Genomic DNA, 15,917 nt, shown 5'->3' with positions numbered 1-15,917 from the left:
ATTGAAACAAGATAAGTCAAAACTGCAACTCAGTCTGAAAACAATCACCCCTCATATAAAGCTCTAGAGAAAGTAAATAATCCATACCCATTTTTTCCCTCCAAGATCAACATAAAAATTTAAAATTGTTCCCAGGGCAGAAGACTTCTTATTTCTTATTCCACACTCAACAGCAAAGCAAGCAAAAGTCTTTAAAAACTGATGTGGGCTTCAATATTAATAAACAAATTAGAAGAGCCTTCAAAGGGTATTTTCAAATGCCTAGTGAGATCATAAGGGTCCCAAATAAAGATGATGACACTCTTATATATAGTATTCCATGTTTGCTAACTAACTGGAATGCTTAGTTTACTCCTGGTCTTAATTAGAAATCTTCAGCATATATCACTGCAGCTAAAGCACATTCTCTTCAACAACATTGGGCTAATACTGAAAGATGTAGTAGGTGAAATCAAGGCTGAGCCAAGGAGGTTCTGAGCGGGAAAGACTGCTACCCATCACCATGTATACACATTTTATGTTCCTTTAGAATAAATTTGTTATCTTTTTTTCCTCCCAAACTAAAAGAAGCATTTGTTTACATGTTATTTTATCCAAAGCATTAAACTTCTTTCTTTCCTTCTTTCTTTTTTTCTTTCTTTCTTTCTTTCTTTCTCTTCTTTCTTTCTTTCTTTCTTTCTTTCTTCCATTCCTTTCTTTTCTTTTCATTTTCTTTTTTCTTTTTGATATGTGCATGTATGTTTCTGTATGCATGCAAGTTCACACAGGTGTGCTCTTGTGCATGGATGCCTGTGGTTGGCTTTAGAAATCTTTTACCTCTATCACTCATTATCCACTTAGGCAGTGTCTATTGTCTTTCTGTCTAGTCGTGCTAGCCAGCTTGCTTTGGGAAAGTTTAAGGTTGTCATCACATCTACCTGGCTTTTTGGTTGGTTGCAAAAATCTGAATTCCAGACCTTGTCCTTTGAAGGTAAGTACTGTGCCTGATAAGCCATCTTCCCAAGCCCCAAACTCCTGACAACATTTACTTCCACAAGGTTCACAAGTGTGGAGCTGCAGCAGGCAAGAAAGATCGGTTTTATAACTTAGAACATCTGTATTACCTCCAAACTGATAATTACTCACGGTGCCAGGAGCAAGGATAAAGCTAAACATTGTCATATATATTTGAATGTTTTTAGAACTTTGGATAGTGGCTGGCTACACAGCACACTCAGAATAGAGTACAGATTCCTCAGGCATAACCCTACACATAGCAATGTTGGACAAGTGACATAGTTGAGTTATTTAGGCATGTTATAAAAAATGTCTAATATATATGCAGATATATCCTCAGCCAATATGATGGTGAATGTCAATTTGACAAAATCTAAAGTCAGTTGAGAGATGAGCCTCTGAGAATGTCTTGACTGTGCTAATTTAAGTGGGAGCATTTGCCCACTGTGGGTGGCAGCATTCCTTGGCTACCATCCTGGACTAGATAATAGTGAAGAAAGTGACTTGGGTACAGGCATAACATTCATTGCTCCTTCTGATTATGAATGCCATGTGACCAGCCATTTTAATCTTTCACAGCAGTGAATTCTCTGCCAAGATGGAGTGTAAACTTGAACTATAAGCCAAAATGAGCCATTTCTCACTTATGTGGCTTTTTTACCACAGTACAATGAACATAAGAAAGTAAGATAGCCAATGACACAATCTTACTGACAATCATATATTTGTTACCATATTTCCCTATTTTTATAGATGACATAATATATTCTGTGTTTAAAACTACTGAAATTTCAAGAAAGGGAGTAACACACCAAACTCTCTACAGCTAGTAGTCAAATTTCTTTTGAAATAGAGCTACACTTGAACCGGGGCCTAGATATGTTCCCATTATTTCTGAATAGATACAGTATAGTATTTAGGCCCCATAGTCTGGTTACAGTAAGATGGCAGAGACACACTCCAGTTAGCATTAGCACATCTCATCTTTGTTCACTGGAAGAGAAAAGTATTTCCTACCCAGATGCTGTCTTCTTGCATGTACTGTTGCCAGTTGTGCCCTGTGTCACTGAACATCAAGCGATAACTTGTCACCCAGTCAGAGCTCCCATATCTTCCCTGTGTGGCCACTGCTGTAATCTCCACTCTGCTTCCCAGGTCCAACTGCAGCCACTGATGGGCACTGGAATCTGCTGGAGACCAACCACCAGTTCCTGGAATATGATGAAAGAGAGTCTTGTAATAATGTCTGAGGAAGTCACCATTTATTATGTCAAAGATCAATGAACCTATGATCAATTAAGACACAGTTTCTGTCTCCAAACTTAAACTTCTAGTACTTTCAGACCCAATTGTCTAACTTATATCCCAGGGCACCAGGTCCACGAAAAGGGCAGTGTTTATGGTGCCAACTTCCTTCCTCCTTCTTTCCTTCTATCATTCTTCTCTCTTTAGCTCCATTTTTTTCTTTCTCTGTCCAAATCTGTACTATGAACCTACTAGGGGACTCATATCTCAGTGTGGATACAAAGTTGAAAGAAGGCATTCATTAAGCATTCCATAGGCATCATTTATTACTTTTACCTTTATTCTCCATGAGAATAATGCTTGGTGAAGGGAAAAGAAAGGTTCATAGAAAACCTGTGAGGAACCTTCACAAGAGAAAGACAGAAGTTACAATGCTGACACGGGAGACAAAATGCCCTATCAGGTGCTTAGAAAGGCTTTTCGAAGACAGAGACAGTAGAGCTGAAACCTGAGGCAAGGGTAGCCATGACTGGAATGGTGGGAAGCACTCAGTTAGGTAATCACCCATGTGCAAGGAACAGAAGAGGAAATAATATATATGCAGCTCCAGTACATGAGGAACGCTGGCATATTTCATGTATGCAAGGGCTTTGCAACAGCTGCTTGGTTCCTAGACTAATCATGAAACTTGAACTTTATAAATAATCAATATTTATTTTCTCGGAATTGAAAAACCCATGCCTTAAGATTTTTGTCTCCACCTTAAGTAAGAAAAAGTATATCAGTATATACTTTTAATGACTGCTTAATGCTCAAGTACTCTGTATCCTGGGGTGAGGGATGTTGCAGTGTCTTATGAGATGGACATATGTGTGGTAAAAATCAACCATCTTGCTTGCCCTTTAATGAGAACTGGAGGGAAAAGTGCTACTAAATATAGAGTAATAGATTCACTATTTCCTTAAACCTGCATGCACATTCTCCTGATGCTCTCGTTTATCTCCCACCAAATGGAAGAGAATTTACTCAGGGACTTTCTATTTCTGGTCTCCACTGCACATTCACTCAGACCATTCACTCAGACCCAGCTTAGTAGCTCAGGGACACTCTGCATTCTGGTTCCCACTGCACAGTCTCTCACTGCATGGGACTAAATATATTGCTACAGAAGCTGGGAGAAGGAAGGCAGAAACCTTTCTGATCTTAAGACATGTAGGATACGGGGATTGTCTTCCAGCATCAGTTTATCTACAGTACTCTTGCTTGATAATATTCTGTTTATTTCCACAAATTAAATAAGATTTGAAGCAGGGATGGAGAAAGGCCCATAATTGTCATCTACTTTGAAATGTGTTCTGTTTAGTGGTCAGTATGCTACAAACAAGGTAGGCAACTGTGGTATGCTGATGCTCTCCACTCTTGTTGTAATGTGAGTTCTACACACACACACACACACACACACACACACGTGTGTGTGTCATGTGGGGTGGAGGGGTACCTGATTTTAGTTTCTTTTTTTCTTTTTTTCCTTTTTATAGTATTACAGCTATAACTACAAGATCAGATTCTCAAGAATAAAAGCTATAAGTAGATTTCTGGTTATGTCTTTTCCCCCTGTTTTCCCATTCCCATGACATATACAGTAAATAAGGCCTAGATGGATGGTGCTGGAATGGTTGCTAGGGAAGACAGGTGTTTGCACCATCACTTGGAGGGACTCTCCCAAGTAATTGTTAGACTGAACCAATCCAGAGTGGGAATAAGAATCAATGCTTATTGTGATTCAGCTATTGTATACTGGAATTTACTGTGTTCAGTAGTACATTTTTACTCCCTGCACAATGTTCTGTGAAAGAAATAACATCCATCTCATGACATAGTAGAAGGAAGAAATGCAAAAAGTTTAAACAGTCAGACAGCCAGTTACAAATACAGTTAATAGAAATGCAGTTTCTTGCAATTATTTTGTAACAGGAAATAATGTGGCAAATCCCCAGAAAATCTCTGGCTGAGGAGACATCTCAGTGTGAAAAGAGTTTGCTCCCTAACCTGACCGCATAGGCTTGGTTAAAACACATTATACACACCCATGTATTTTTCAATAGATAATAGAGAAAAAATTCAATAAAGATTAATAGGCATGGGAGGAAGCATTTGAGCATGGTGAGTATCAGCCCCAGAAGTACATACTGATGTTACTACTAACAATACTACTCACCATGTTCAAAAGTACCAACCACTACTCCTGCCTCTCTGCTAACTCCTTAGAACTGAAAGAGGTACAAATTTTATTTTTATAGAAAATTCAAGCTAATTTTGGAAGCATTCATCATACAAAATCTCTATTGATGCTCGTTTCAGAGAATTCACTGATTTTAAAAGGTAAAAAATTTAAAGTGGTTTTAAACACTGTCACCTCAACAACACTAACACTTGACAGGAAGTGGATGTATGTGTTGTGGATTTGGTTTATTGTTTATATTATGCTAATTAGATCCCTGAAATTACACAGGTATTTGCACATCTGCTGAGGGATCTCTGAGGATGCTGAGGGTCCCTGGCCCCAGTTGGCTTTGACTGGTAAATAAAGTTGCCAGGTGCTAGAGAGACAGAGGCAAGACTTTTAGGATTCCCAGGCAAGAAATGCAGGAGGAGAAGGCACAATGCTGTGGTTCAAGGGAAGGAGAAATCCCAGGCCTGAGAAGTAAGTATAGGACAGAGAGACAGAGAGACTGCCAACATATATGAGTCTAGAGTCAGGGCCCAGGGTGGCTGCAGGCCTGGAACTGGTGTTGCCAAGATGGAATATAGGTTTTAGTAAGAAATAATTTAGGAATATCAGAGGGGAGAGAATGTTAGTTGTGGGGAGGTTTGGGAATGGCCCAGCCATTGAGCTGCTTAGGGCATATTAAAAATAAGGTTTGTGTGTGTGTGTGTGTGTGTGTGTGTGTGTGTGTGTTTCATTTGAGTATCCCTAACATTGGGGTGGTAGTGAGGCACTTGTGCTGCTGTTACCAGGCTTGTAGAATGGATTAATCTACTACAGTTACATGTATGATGTTATTTTTTTCTGAGTAGATTAAAAACAGGTTGATTTGTATGCATGTGTTTCTTCCATGTAGCATTTTCTTTTAGTATATTTGTGGAAAAAATGGCTATGTAAAATAAATAATAAATTTTTATAGAGAGACTAATGTAGGACTTTGGCCTTTTTGAGTGAGGTTCACTAGTTTGAAATGAATATTTTCAATCATTCATAATTTGGTTTTTATTGCCAATAGTCCCCAGATGGACTTCTTGGTCATGTTTTAGAATTTTTCTTTTTTACAGTTTTTTTTTCTTTTTTCTCAGCCTTTAAGTGCTTACCATGAAGGGCTTCTTCCCCCACTGTTGAAGATGCCTCCCCTCACACATTGTAGCTAATAGACAGACCTTCAGAGTTTGCATGGTTGTCATAAAAAACATTATTTTATTAGATAAACATATATATGCTTTGGGAAAAGATGAGGACAATCTCAATGTATGTATAGTCTTTCCATGACAAATTGCATGCTTGCCCATTCCTGCTTCTTAATAATGTCAAAATGATCATAAACACATATATACGGAGGCATAAAGTCAAAAGTGTCAACTGAGGCTGTGTTGTCCATAGCCATGACTGATGCCTCCATGACTGTTAAATATAAAGGACTGTCATCAATCCTGCAGTTGATGCATATAGGAGTTTTAAAAAATTGAAATGTTAAGAAAAGTTTGTTTTTATGACATTTATTCATTTATCTACTTATTTGGTGTGTGTGTGTGTGTGTGTGTCTATCTGTTTGTTCATCTTTGGACATTTGTGTGTCAATGCATGCATGTAAAGATCAGGAAGCAATTAAATCAGGTAGATCAAAATAGTCTCCATCTGTACAAGGCCGGCTGAAATAGTTAGGTGTGGCATCCATTACTTTTACCCATAATAGGTTTTAAGCATAAATTGGCTTATTGTTTTATTTTGTATGTATATGATGCACATATATAGTCAGGTGGGTGCTTGTATCCATGTGCATATGTGCTTTGGATTCTTTTGCATATATGTGTGAAAGTCAGAGTCTAGTGCCTACTGTCTATCTGTATTACACTCTGTATTGTTTTTGATGCAGGTTCTCTCCCTGATGTCCTACTGAACTTCAACCTAACATAGCTTAGATCCATCTAGGCTCTCATCAATTGAACCTCAGCTAAGTCTGTAGGGGTGAGCCTGATTATTAATTGATTTGGAGGACCAGTTTCACAATGGAAAACTCCCTTCCCTTGACAGAAGATATTGGGTTTTATAAGGAAGCTAGCAAAGTAGAAGCCTGTGATTAAGCCAGCAAAGTGTGATGTTCCATGTTTTCAGCTTCCAGGTTCCTGTTTGAGATCCTGCCCTGAATTCTCTGAGATGGAAGTGACTTGTAAGTGTAAGCCAATGAAACCTTTTCCTCCTCTAAGTTGCTTTTGATCAGTGTGTTATCATAGCACCAGAAAGCAAACTCAAACACTGGGACTAAATGATTCAACTACTGGCTAAGGGACAGCAAAGTATAACTTTTATCTGCCTTCCCAGAGTTGTAATTGCTGACATCCAGGCCTTGTTGTAGAAATATTTAATGTCAATCCAGGGTTTATACCCACCTTTTTCTCTCTATTTACCAGATAAAAATTTCACACAACTTTATATTTATAATCAGCCTTAATCAGCAGAAGAACTGGGCTGATATCTGTCCTCTATGCTATTATGTATAGTTCCCAGCCAATAATCCAATTATATAATTTGTGATGCTTTATCTGGGCTGCTCTTAACTCCAATTAGCAAATCCATAAGGCCATATGACTCACCTAACCCATGGTGGATTTTTTCCTTCTCCACCTTTTTCTGTCCCTGGTTGTTTTCCTCTGACCTTAAGTCCAGGAACCCCAAACTTAACCTATGTTTCTTCTGCCCAGATATTGGGTGTCAGCATCATTATTTACCAATCTGAAATAACTTGAGGGCAAGGTCATTTAGTGTCACTTGAGCCTAGGTTTGGACTCTCTCATTCCTGGGGCAGTCAGGTCTGGGTCTTTCATGATGCCGAGCATCCTAACAGAAGACTCCACTCTTCTACAATAAGTACTTTAAAAACTTATCTATTTCTTCAGCTCTTGACTTTTTTTAACACTAAGATAAATTTTATAATTAACAGGCTTCCAGGACCGTGTCTCCCCCACACATCACATGGAAGTCTATGAACAGAAAACACTTTTCACAAAAGAAGGAAAAGCTAGCAGGAAAAACAAGCTGTAGCCTTAGTTAACACACTAGGTGGCCCTGGAAGCCAAGACTCAAAATTGTTTTATGGACAGATCTACTAAGTGAGTAAAACACTGTAATAAGTAAACACAGAGAACTCAGGGCTGGTAAGCTGGCTCATTCAATACAGACATAATTTGCCTTGCAAACATAAAACTATAGTTTAAACCCAAACCACCCATATTAACATGCAGAGCATAATGGTTCATAGATGTTATCCTAGTTTTAGGAAGGAGGAGACAAGTAGAACACTGAGGCTGAGGCTCACTGACAAGGCAACTTTGTGAGTTTCAGAAGTTTCAGGCCATTGTGAAAGTTGTCTCTGATTATTAATTTTGTTGTTGTTTCTGTTACTACTACTAGAGTTTTTTTTACTGCTACTACTACTAGAGTTATAATAATAATAATAATAATCATAATAATAATAATAAATAAGTAATAGTAGTAAGGTGGGTAGTGTCTGAAAATGACAGGAGATCGTCTTTTGACATACACACACATACAAACACATATGCTTTACATTCATGAGTGGCTCTCTATGAATGTAACACTGCATCATGTGTTTAAAAGTCATAACATTATGCTCACATATGCCTGCATCTGCAATATTTACCGGGACACCCTTTCTTCTTTGTAGAACACTCTCACCCACATAAAAGAGTATATGTGCTGAGCCAAGACCCTTATGGCTGGAATACAGTTGGATGAAACATATATACGCTTTTTGTGGCACCAGGCATGTACAGTATTACAGGTGACTGTTACTCATTTACCAAAGTTCCAGTTTAAGGGCTAACAAGGTCCAAGAAGAAAACAATATAGTAACTTCTACAAATACTCAATGTGATTTTTTAAAAAGAATAAAATTCTATAGGATAGAACTAAAAAGATGGCTTAGTTACTACTTTTCTGAAGGACTCAAGGTGGGTTCCTAACACCTACATCAGGCAAGCTCACAACTGTTGATAAATCTAGGTCTATGGTATCCCATTCCCTATTCTGGCTTCTGTAAATAAGTGTCACATACACACACAAATATGGGAATATATATAGACATATACATAGACATAGACATTGATATAGACAGATATAGATTTAATTTATAGATCGATATAGATTTAATTTTAAAAATTTTAAGGAATTCCGGGGTGGAGATTATTGAGACAAATTTGCAAAGAAAAGCAAAGGAATTCATAACAGAGATTCTTGGAGAGGAGGGCTACCTTTGTGTCTGAATCATACCTAATTGTATTCAAGAGATGTGTGCCACTGGTGCAATGTTGGGAGAATCTTTTTGGATTCCTGTTACTTTAGGTCCTCTGCATATCAACTACAAAACCAAGAGTTCAGTGTAAATAATTCATTCATACATGACACCATGACTAATGAAGGTGAAGAAACTGTGGGAAAGGCAGCCCTTTCTCATTGAGCTCTGTATCTGGGAGTAAATGTGATGTCAGTTCTGGCATCAAAGGGGGTGCCCACAGTCATCACAGCATAGTGGGAAGAAGTTGGGGGATTCGAAGACTGACTCTGACAGGAAGTGATTAAGAAATGCATGAGGATAGGCAATGTCAAAGCCATTATTGAGTAAAGAGATAGTCTTGTAGCCTTGGTGTGGAGCTGTTTTTCTGGGATGTTCTCTGCCTCTGAATATTCCCTGACAGGGAGCCAAACTGTGAAAGCAGGCTGCATACCAAGGTCATGTACTGTTTTCTTAGCTGTGATGTTCTTCAGTGAAGAGTTTCTGTCAAGTGTGGGGTTAGGGACTAAACAGCTATTGCCACTAGCAGCAGCCTCTTTTTCATAGCATCTGGGAAGAAAAAGGCAAGAAACATATCTTAAGTTCATGCATGAGTCTTTAACCCTTTAAGAGCATCTCCAGGTACAGGGATTCAGAAGCCTAGCCAGGTTTCCAATTTAACTCTCAGTTCCTTCAGGGTATTTATAGGGATCAGCTGCTCAACTTTGGGATCTCAGAGGGCTGATGGTAATTAATTAACCTTTACTAGAGGTGAGCCTCCTGCCCACTTCTACCACATGCTCAGAGCTGTGGGCGTGTCTGCTGGACTGGGGCGTGCCTGTCGGGCTGTGGGAGTGTCTAGGCCTGACTGGGGGTGTGTTCACGCCCCTAGGCCCGCCCCCAGACCTCTCAGCCCCTCCCACAGTCCCTGACAGTCCAGGCCTTGTCTCAGGCCTGACAGCTAGACTTCAGGTGGCTGGGTGGCAGAGGAAGTGATGTCACCTTGCAAGTCCCGCCCCCTGCCGCCTGGGGGCGTGTCAGTCCATCTGGGGGAGTGTCCAGGAGTCTCTGTGGGCGGTTCCAGCTGTCTGGGGGAGGGCCCAGGCCTGCTAGGTCTTCCCACTCTGAAGGGGCCTCAGTCTCTCATTGGACCTTTGGACCTGAAATCCTGCCCCCTGCCGCCTGGGGGCGTGTCAGCATTGTATGTGGGTCCCTAAATAATCTTCCTTCTGACTTCCTGATGCTGAGATCATTCCCTTGCAGAAGTGTATTTATGTGTAAAGTGTGTATTGGAGACAACACATCATGATTCTGCCTAGGAAATAGAGATCCTTGCTACATGCAGGTTCGTGCTGTTTGTGCTGTGAAACTCCCTCTATTCCTTAGAGAATTAGGAGAGCCTCCCAAGTCACCATATAGTTTCTAAGTTACTCTTCAGAATATTTCCATGCTAATGTTTGTCTATTTGTCCATTTATCCACAACATTAATAACTTCAAATAACCACAATGATCCATCCCTCTGTTCCTCTTGAAGCCCCATTTCTCAAGTTGCACTTGTTTCTACTGTGAAGACTTCCCAGTAGAGAGAAATATGAGGCCACAAAAGGAATACCATGTATAAATGCCTGCACTACCTGGGGCTGCAAGAACAGGAAGACAGGAAAGTGCTGACCAAAATGACCCTGAGATAGACCAATGCTAGAAGAGGAAATGGGTTGGCCAATTTCTACAAATATGACTTACATCATTATTGTTTTTGTTAGTTTTTGAGACAGGATCTTTAGCTCAAGGTATTCTCAAACTGTCTGTATTACTGAACATGACTTAAAATTTCTGATTCTCTAGCTTCTATTTTCATTTTAAGTGCTAGAATTACAGGCATACTACCACACTTTATTTATTCAGTACTGGGGAATTGACCCTACCCTTTCTTTATGTTAAAAGTCCTTTAGCAACTGACCTATATTCCCAGGTCTAAACTGTTTAAAACATATTAAATAGAAATCACCCAGCATCAGTTAGTTTATATGCGAGCCTGGAGTTTTCATTGAGGTCCTCATTATGAGGTCCTCAGTTTTCTTACCTAACATATGAGGTAAGCCACACTAATTTATTCTGACTCACAAATTCTTTCCAGATACATCTCTTCACAGTCAAATGGTTCAAAATGAAAAGCCATTTCTAAAGACCATCATGGGTGATTAGTATTGCCAGAGAAAGATTGTGTGTGTGTGTGTGTGTGTGTGTGTGTGTGTGTGTGTGTGTGTGTTGTATATGTATGAGGTATGGTGTCTGCTTTGTGTGGAGGGGTATAGTGTGTGTGTATTCTGGTGTGTTGTGGTCTATGTACAGTTTCATGTGTGTGTGTGGTGTGGATATGAATGTGTTTTGTGTGTGTGAGTGGGGATAGTATGGTCTAGTATTTGGCCCATGTCTGGTGTGTATATGGTGCATAATATGTGGTACTTAGTATGTGTGTGTGTGTTTGTGTGTGTGCATGTGCATATGTTTGTGTATTCTGTGCCAAAAACAGATTCAAGAACTCTACAATATATTCATGTAAAATAATCAAATTCTTCATCTAATCAAAATTGTCACACCAAAGGTATATGGTCTGAACTCCTGAATGTAAACATCTCAAAATATGTATTTAAGTGAGGAAGTAGACTTAAATTTTCAAGCCATAGTGTTAAAGAGAATTACTAATACACTCTGTTTCATTGGAAAGAAAGCCATGAACATTCTTCCTCTTACTGATACTAAGAGGTCTATGTCTGTGTTTTAATCGCACAGGGTAACTTAAATTCTTCCCCTAATTGTCAAGATCTAAGCCACATCTGGGCAGTTTAATCTTTGCCCCGCAGCTCCTGGATTTTTTATTGACAGTGTTTGTAAAAGCTCAGCTGAATTAATCCCTCAACTCAAAGCTCTCGTGCCACAAACACATCACATCTGACACACAAAGATCCTTCCTAAACCATAATTACATAGAATGAGTTGGCTGCTTTAGTTAATGGCCACTGACATCAGCTTAGTGCAATTTCCAGGTCTTTTCAGAAGGGATTAGTGCTCTTTCTTGCTTTTCAATTTCCTTGTGTGAGATGGGATGGAGGTTGGAGGGCACATGGAAGGAAAAGAACAAAATCCATTTGCTAAATCCCCTCCACTGATGAGACAGCAATGCTGAGAGGTTAAGGGAGACTTTAACCACCTAATCTTCAACTCCTGGGCTGGGTTGCTGGATCTTGATTTATGCAACAGCTGCATTAGTGGTGCTATTTCTACTTTTTTTATTTTTATGTTTTAAGAAACATAAAAATTATTATTTTATGTTTAAAATTATTTTGTCATCAATGGTATACTTTACACTGTTATTGCTTGGGATTGGATTACAGCCTTCTTGGATTTTCCCTCTTGGAATCCCTTCTTGGATTCCCTTTTGGACAGTCAGCATGTGCTAGTCTATATTTACCAGCTGTATACTTTCTTCCTGTGTGTAGTCATACTTGAATATATTCAATGCTGCTGTTATACATTAGAAGCACAATATTTTACACATGTTCAGTACATAGTGGATTTTATGTGGTTCCCGGGGGACTCGAGTATTTTGATGCCCAAGACTAGCAGGAAAATTCCTTCCTTTATTTGAAATGGCATAGCAGGTTGACTGTAAGAATATCCCATATTGAATAGAAAAGCACTGAATTAAAATTTCCTTTTTGGATATAGAAGTAAAGCTTAGGAATCTCAAGAAGTAAACAAAACTCACATATCTCATAAAGTTCCAGAAACCTTAATATTCAGAAGGCCCCCTCTCAGATGTTATACCAACAATAATCACTTGGAGAGAAAAGACTCTGAAATGAGCTGAGGGATGGAGCTAGGCCTTTCAGTGCTTCACTGCTGAGTCATCCATGTAGCTGTAAGTTGTCTTTCTGCCACAATCCTGCAAGTATTGAGCTAGAGCTAGACTCGAGTGGAGTCCTAGCTTGGGATGTCATAAGTGTCATGTCTGGAGTGAATAGATGTTTCTTTATATCATTCTAGAAAATGCCAGTCACCATCACTGAGCACCTCTAGGCCTGCAAACAGAATTTCATTGAAAGGAGATTTTTACAATTTGGAGTTCATCTTCGGGAAAACAAAAGAACAATCCCTAACACTTGTGTGGGAGGCTGGATGGCACAACACAGAAGAAATTTGTTAATTGCTGTGACAGGAGCAAAAGTAAATAAATAGACTATGTTTAGAAAACCTAAAAAACCTCAGACATTGAAGAAAGAATGCTATGTCCTTTCAGTGGCAGACAGGACTCCTTTATAACACACCTTCCTGATTATTCAGTTGGCCAGACCATGTCATCTGTCCTTGCAAATCACAAGTTGTTGGAGTTTTTTGTTTTGCTTTTTTTTTTTTTTTTCTATTTGAAAACTGATTAGATTTCAGATACCAGGAAACTGTATGCTAGCTAATGAAAGTCTGCCTTGTAGAGTTTTGGCATCGCTTAAGATACGATGATGGCTAGTTACAAGTGTCAGTCTGACTTGAATAAGGGACACCAAGACAGCTGTAAAAATACTGCCTCTAGTTGTATCTGCAAGGATGTCTCTGGGTGAGACTGACATTTTAATCACTGTACTTAGTGGGGCAGATCAGTCCTCATACATGTGAGAAGATGCCATGAAATCCCTGGAACAATCAGATAAAATAAGAGCAGAACTTACCAGACTTGCTCCCTCTCCTGGGGCTGATCTGTCTATTCTCTCCTGTCCTTAGCTGGCAGGAGTCTAGACTCAAACATCTTGGGGCCTGAAGAGTTACAGAGGCAGTTGCTCATTCTAAAGCTTCAGCTCAAAAGTTCCTCCAACAGTCATCTCTGTTCTCAGATCTCTGGGCTCGCAGGGATTCACCAGCTTCCTTGGTTCTATAGTTTGTATAAAGCTAAAGGGATCCTTCTCAGTTTCCATGACCATGTGACCAAGTTCCACAATGAGCCTCTCCTGAATATCTGTATCATCTATTATGTGCCTATCTACTTACTTTATTTCTCTTTTCCTTTTTTATTAATTTTTAAAAATAATTATTTGACTTACTTACATACCAAACTTTGTCCTCCATTTCCAGACCCCCCTCCTAGAGTTCTTCACCATCTACACACTTCTCTTTGCCTCTGAGAGGGTGCTCTCCTCAGTACCCCACAGGGGATACCCCTTTCCTAGGACATCAAGTCTCTACATGATTAAATACATCCACTCCCACTGAGACTAGACAAGGCAGTCCTCTGCTACATATGTGCCAGGGGCCTCAGACCATCCTGTGTATGCTCATTGGTTGGGTGGTTTACATATACATTCATAGGCATAAGTAATTATGTGTGTGTAAATATATGTAAATAGTTTTCTATCCCTCTGGAAAATACTAATGAATACATACGTTAACTACCTCTGTATCTACTTGCAATGTAATAGTACTTCTTCCCTTCTTCTTTGTTTCTTCAATACTTCATACTTCTTGAAAAACCTTTCTGTCTTTTCACTTTTTTTAATGAGTTGGATGTTTGTTCACGTGCTCATTCTACATTTGTATGAGAGCTGAGATCTGTGACTTTTAATTGACCAATCATCATATTCTGACAGGTATTTATTGCTTAGCACTTTTATGCCATGTCCTTAGAAATTAAAACCTGCATGTGTATCTTTGTTTGTTTGTTTGTTTGTTTTGTTTTTGAGACAGGGTTTCTCTGTGTAGTCCTGGCTGTCCTGGAACTTACTCTGTAGACCAGGCTGGTCTTGAACTCAGAAATCCTCCTGCCTCTGCTTCCCAAGTGCTGGGATTAAAGGCGTGCACCACCACTGCCTGGCCTGCATGTGTATCTTAATCCCCAATCTCTAAGAGTTTAAATTTAGTTTAGAGTAAATGGATATATTTGAGTTTATGTGTTTGTATGTATGCGTGTGGCAAATTTGGTGTGTAGATATTTAGAAGAGGCAGTGATTTTGTAATAGGTAGAGACATGAAGGAGAAAATGGAATGTAGCTAACTAAAATAGCCTGCTGTAATTGTAGACTGTTATGGAAAACATTATGTCTGAGGCTGGAAATGCAGCTCTATTGATAAACTGCTTGCTTAAGGATAGATCACCAGAACTGCATAATCCATGTATATCCCTAAAATCATGTAATCACAGCGCTGAGGACACAGCAGATGGAAGATCAGAAATTCAAGTTCATTGTCTGCTACAAAGTTAGGTCCAGGCCATCCTGAACTTAAAATTCAGTTGATGAAACAACAGGAGAATTCTGTCATTACTGTGGCACATTGTAGTGACTTATTAATGACAATCTGCTACTGTACACTTCCAATTTGACAAGACTGCAGAACAAATATCCACACACACACCCAAAAGGCAGTATGGGAAGAGAAGGAGGTATCAACTAATCTGATTGTCCTAACCACTTTACATTGTACGTAGATGTCAAATCATCACACCATGGCATATGATATATACACTTATTTTATGACTTATGCTTCCATAACACTACAGGGGAAGTAACTGAGCTAATAAGAATCATGTACATCTATTTCTCTGTACATTACTGAAGTTATGTGAATGCTCTTGACAGAGACATAGATGGTGTCTCTGTATAGAGTGAGGTTGTGGGAGAATTCCTGGTAAATTTCTGACGTGGCCATGGCATTCCACCTTGTGCTGAAGCTCTGTCACCTTGCATATGAGGGTGAGAGAAATTCCTCTTGAGAAGGTGGTTGCTGTTCTGTGAGGCGAAGCAGCAAGACCTTCTGCTCCATAAGTAGCACATCACTCCTCTGACTTTTCAATTATATGTTACATAAGCTTGCAACAAAACTGAATTCCTGGACACACAATTCAGTACTAATGAAGAAGTTCTTGGATACCTTTGTGGCTCTTAGAATATTGAGCATTTTGTACTTGTAGAACTTTTTGCCCTGGTGGGCTATATTTGATGTCTGTCCATTCATAAATTGAAAAGGAAGATTTAAGACTTCATGTAGAAAAGGGATGGTCAGGCTCTCATTTGTTTTGGGCCTTGATAGTTTATAAACATGACATAAATCTAGTTTGAGAAGAAGAAAAA

The 15,917-nt window shown here is 39.2% G+C and overlaps 1 protein-coding gene across 5 annotated transcripts in view; it reads right to left on the bottom strand.

Annotated features, from left to right (window-relative positions):
- The window catches only part of LOC117716170 (contactin-associated protein like 5-2), a 737,433-nt gene that overhangs the window by 564,661 nt on the left and 156,855 nt on the right, over positions 1-15,917 (bottom strand). For all 5 annotated transcript variants that reach the window (XR_013113069.1, XR_013113068.1, XM_076941723.1 and 2 more), the window contains exon 3: positions 2,014-2,207. Coding sequence is in view for 3 of the 5 variants with exons in the window: in XM_076941723.1 (XP_076797838.1) it covers positions 2,014-2,207 (194 nt within the window). In the remaining 2 variants the exon portion in view is untranslated. The remainder of the gene's footprint in view (positions 1-2,013; positions 2,208-15,917) is intronic.

This window comes from Arvicanthis niloticus, chromosome 10 (assembly GCF_011762505.2).
Source record: "Arvicanthis niloticus isolate mArvNil1 chromosome 10, mArvNil1.pat.X, whole genome shotgun sequence".
In the NCBI taxonomy this organism is placed as follows: Eukaryota; Metazoa; Chordata; class Mammalia; order Rodentia; family Muridae; genus Arvicanthis; species Arvicanthis niloticus.
This window is presented reverse-complemented; position numbering and strand designations above follow the sequence as displayed.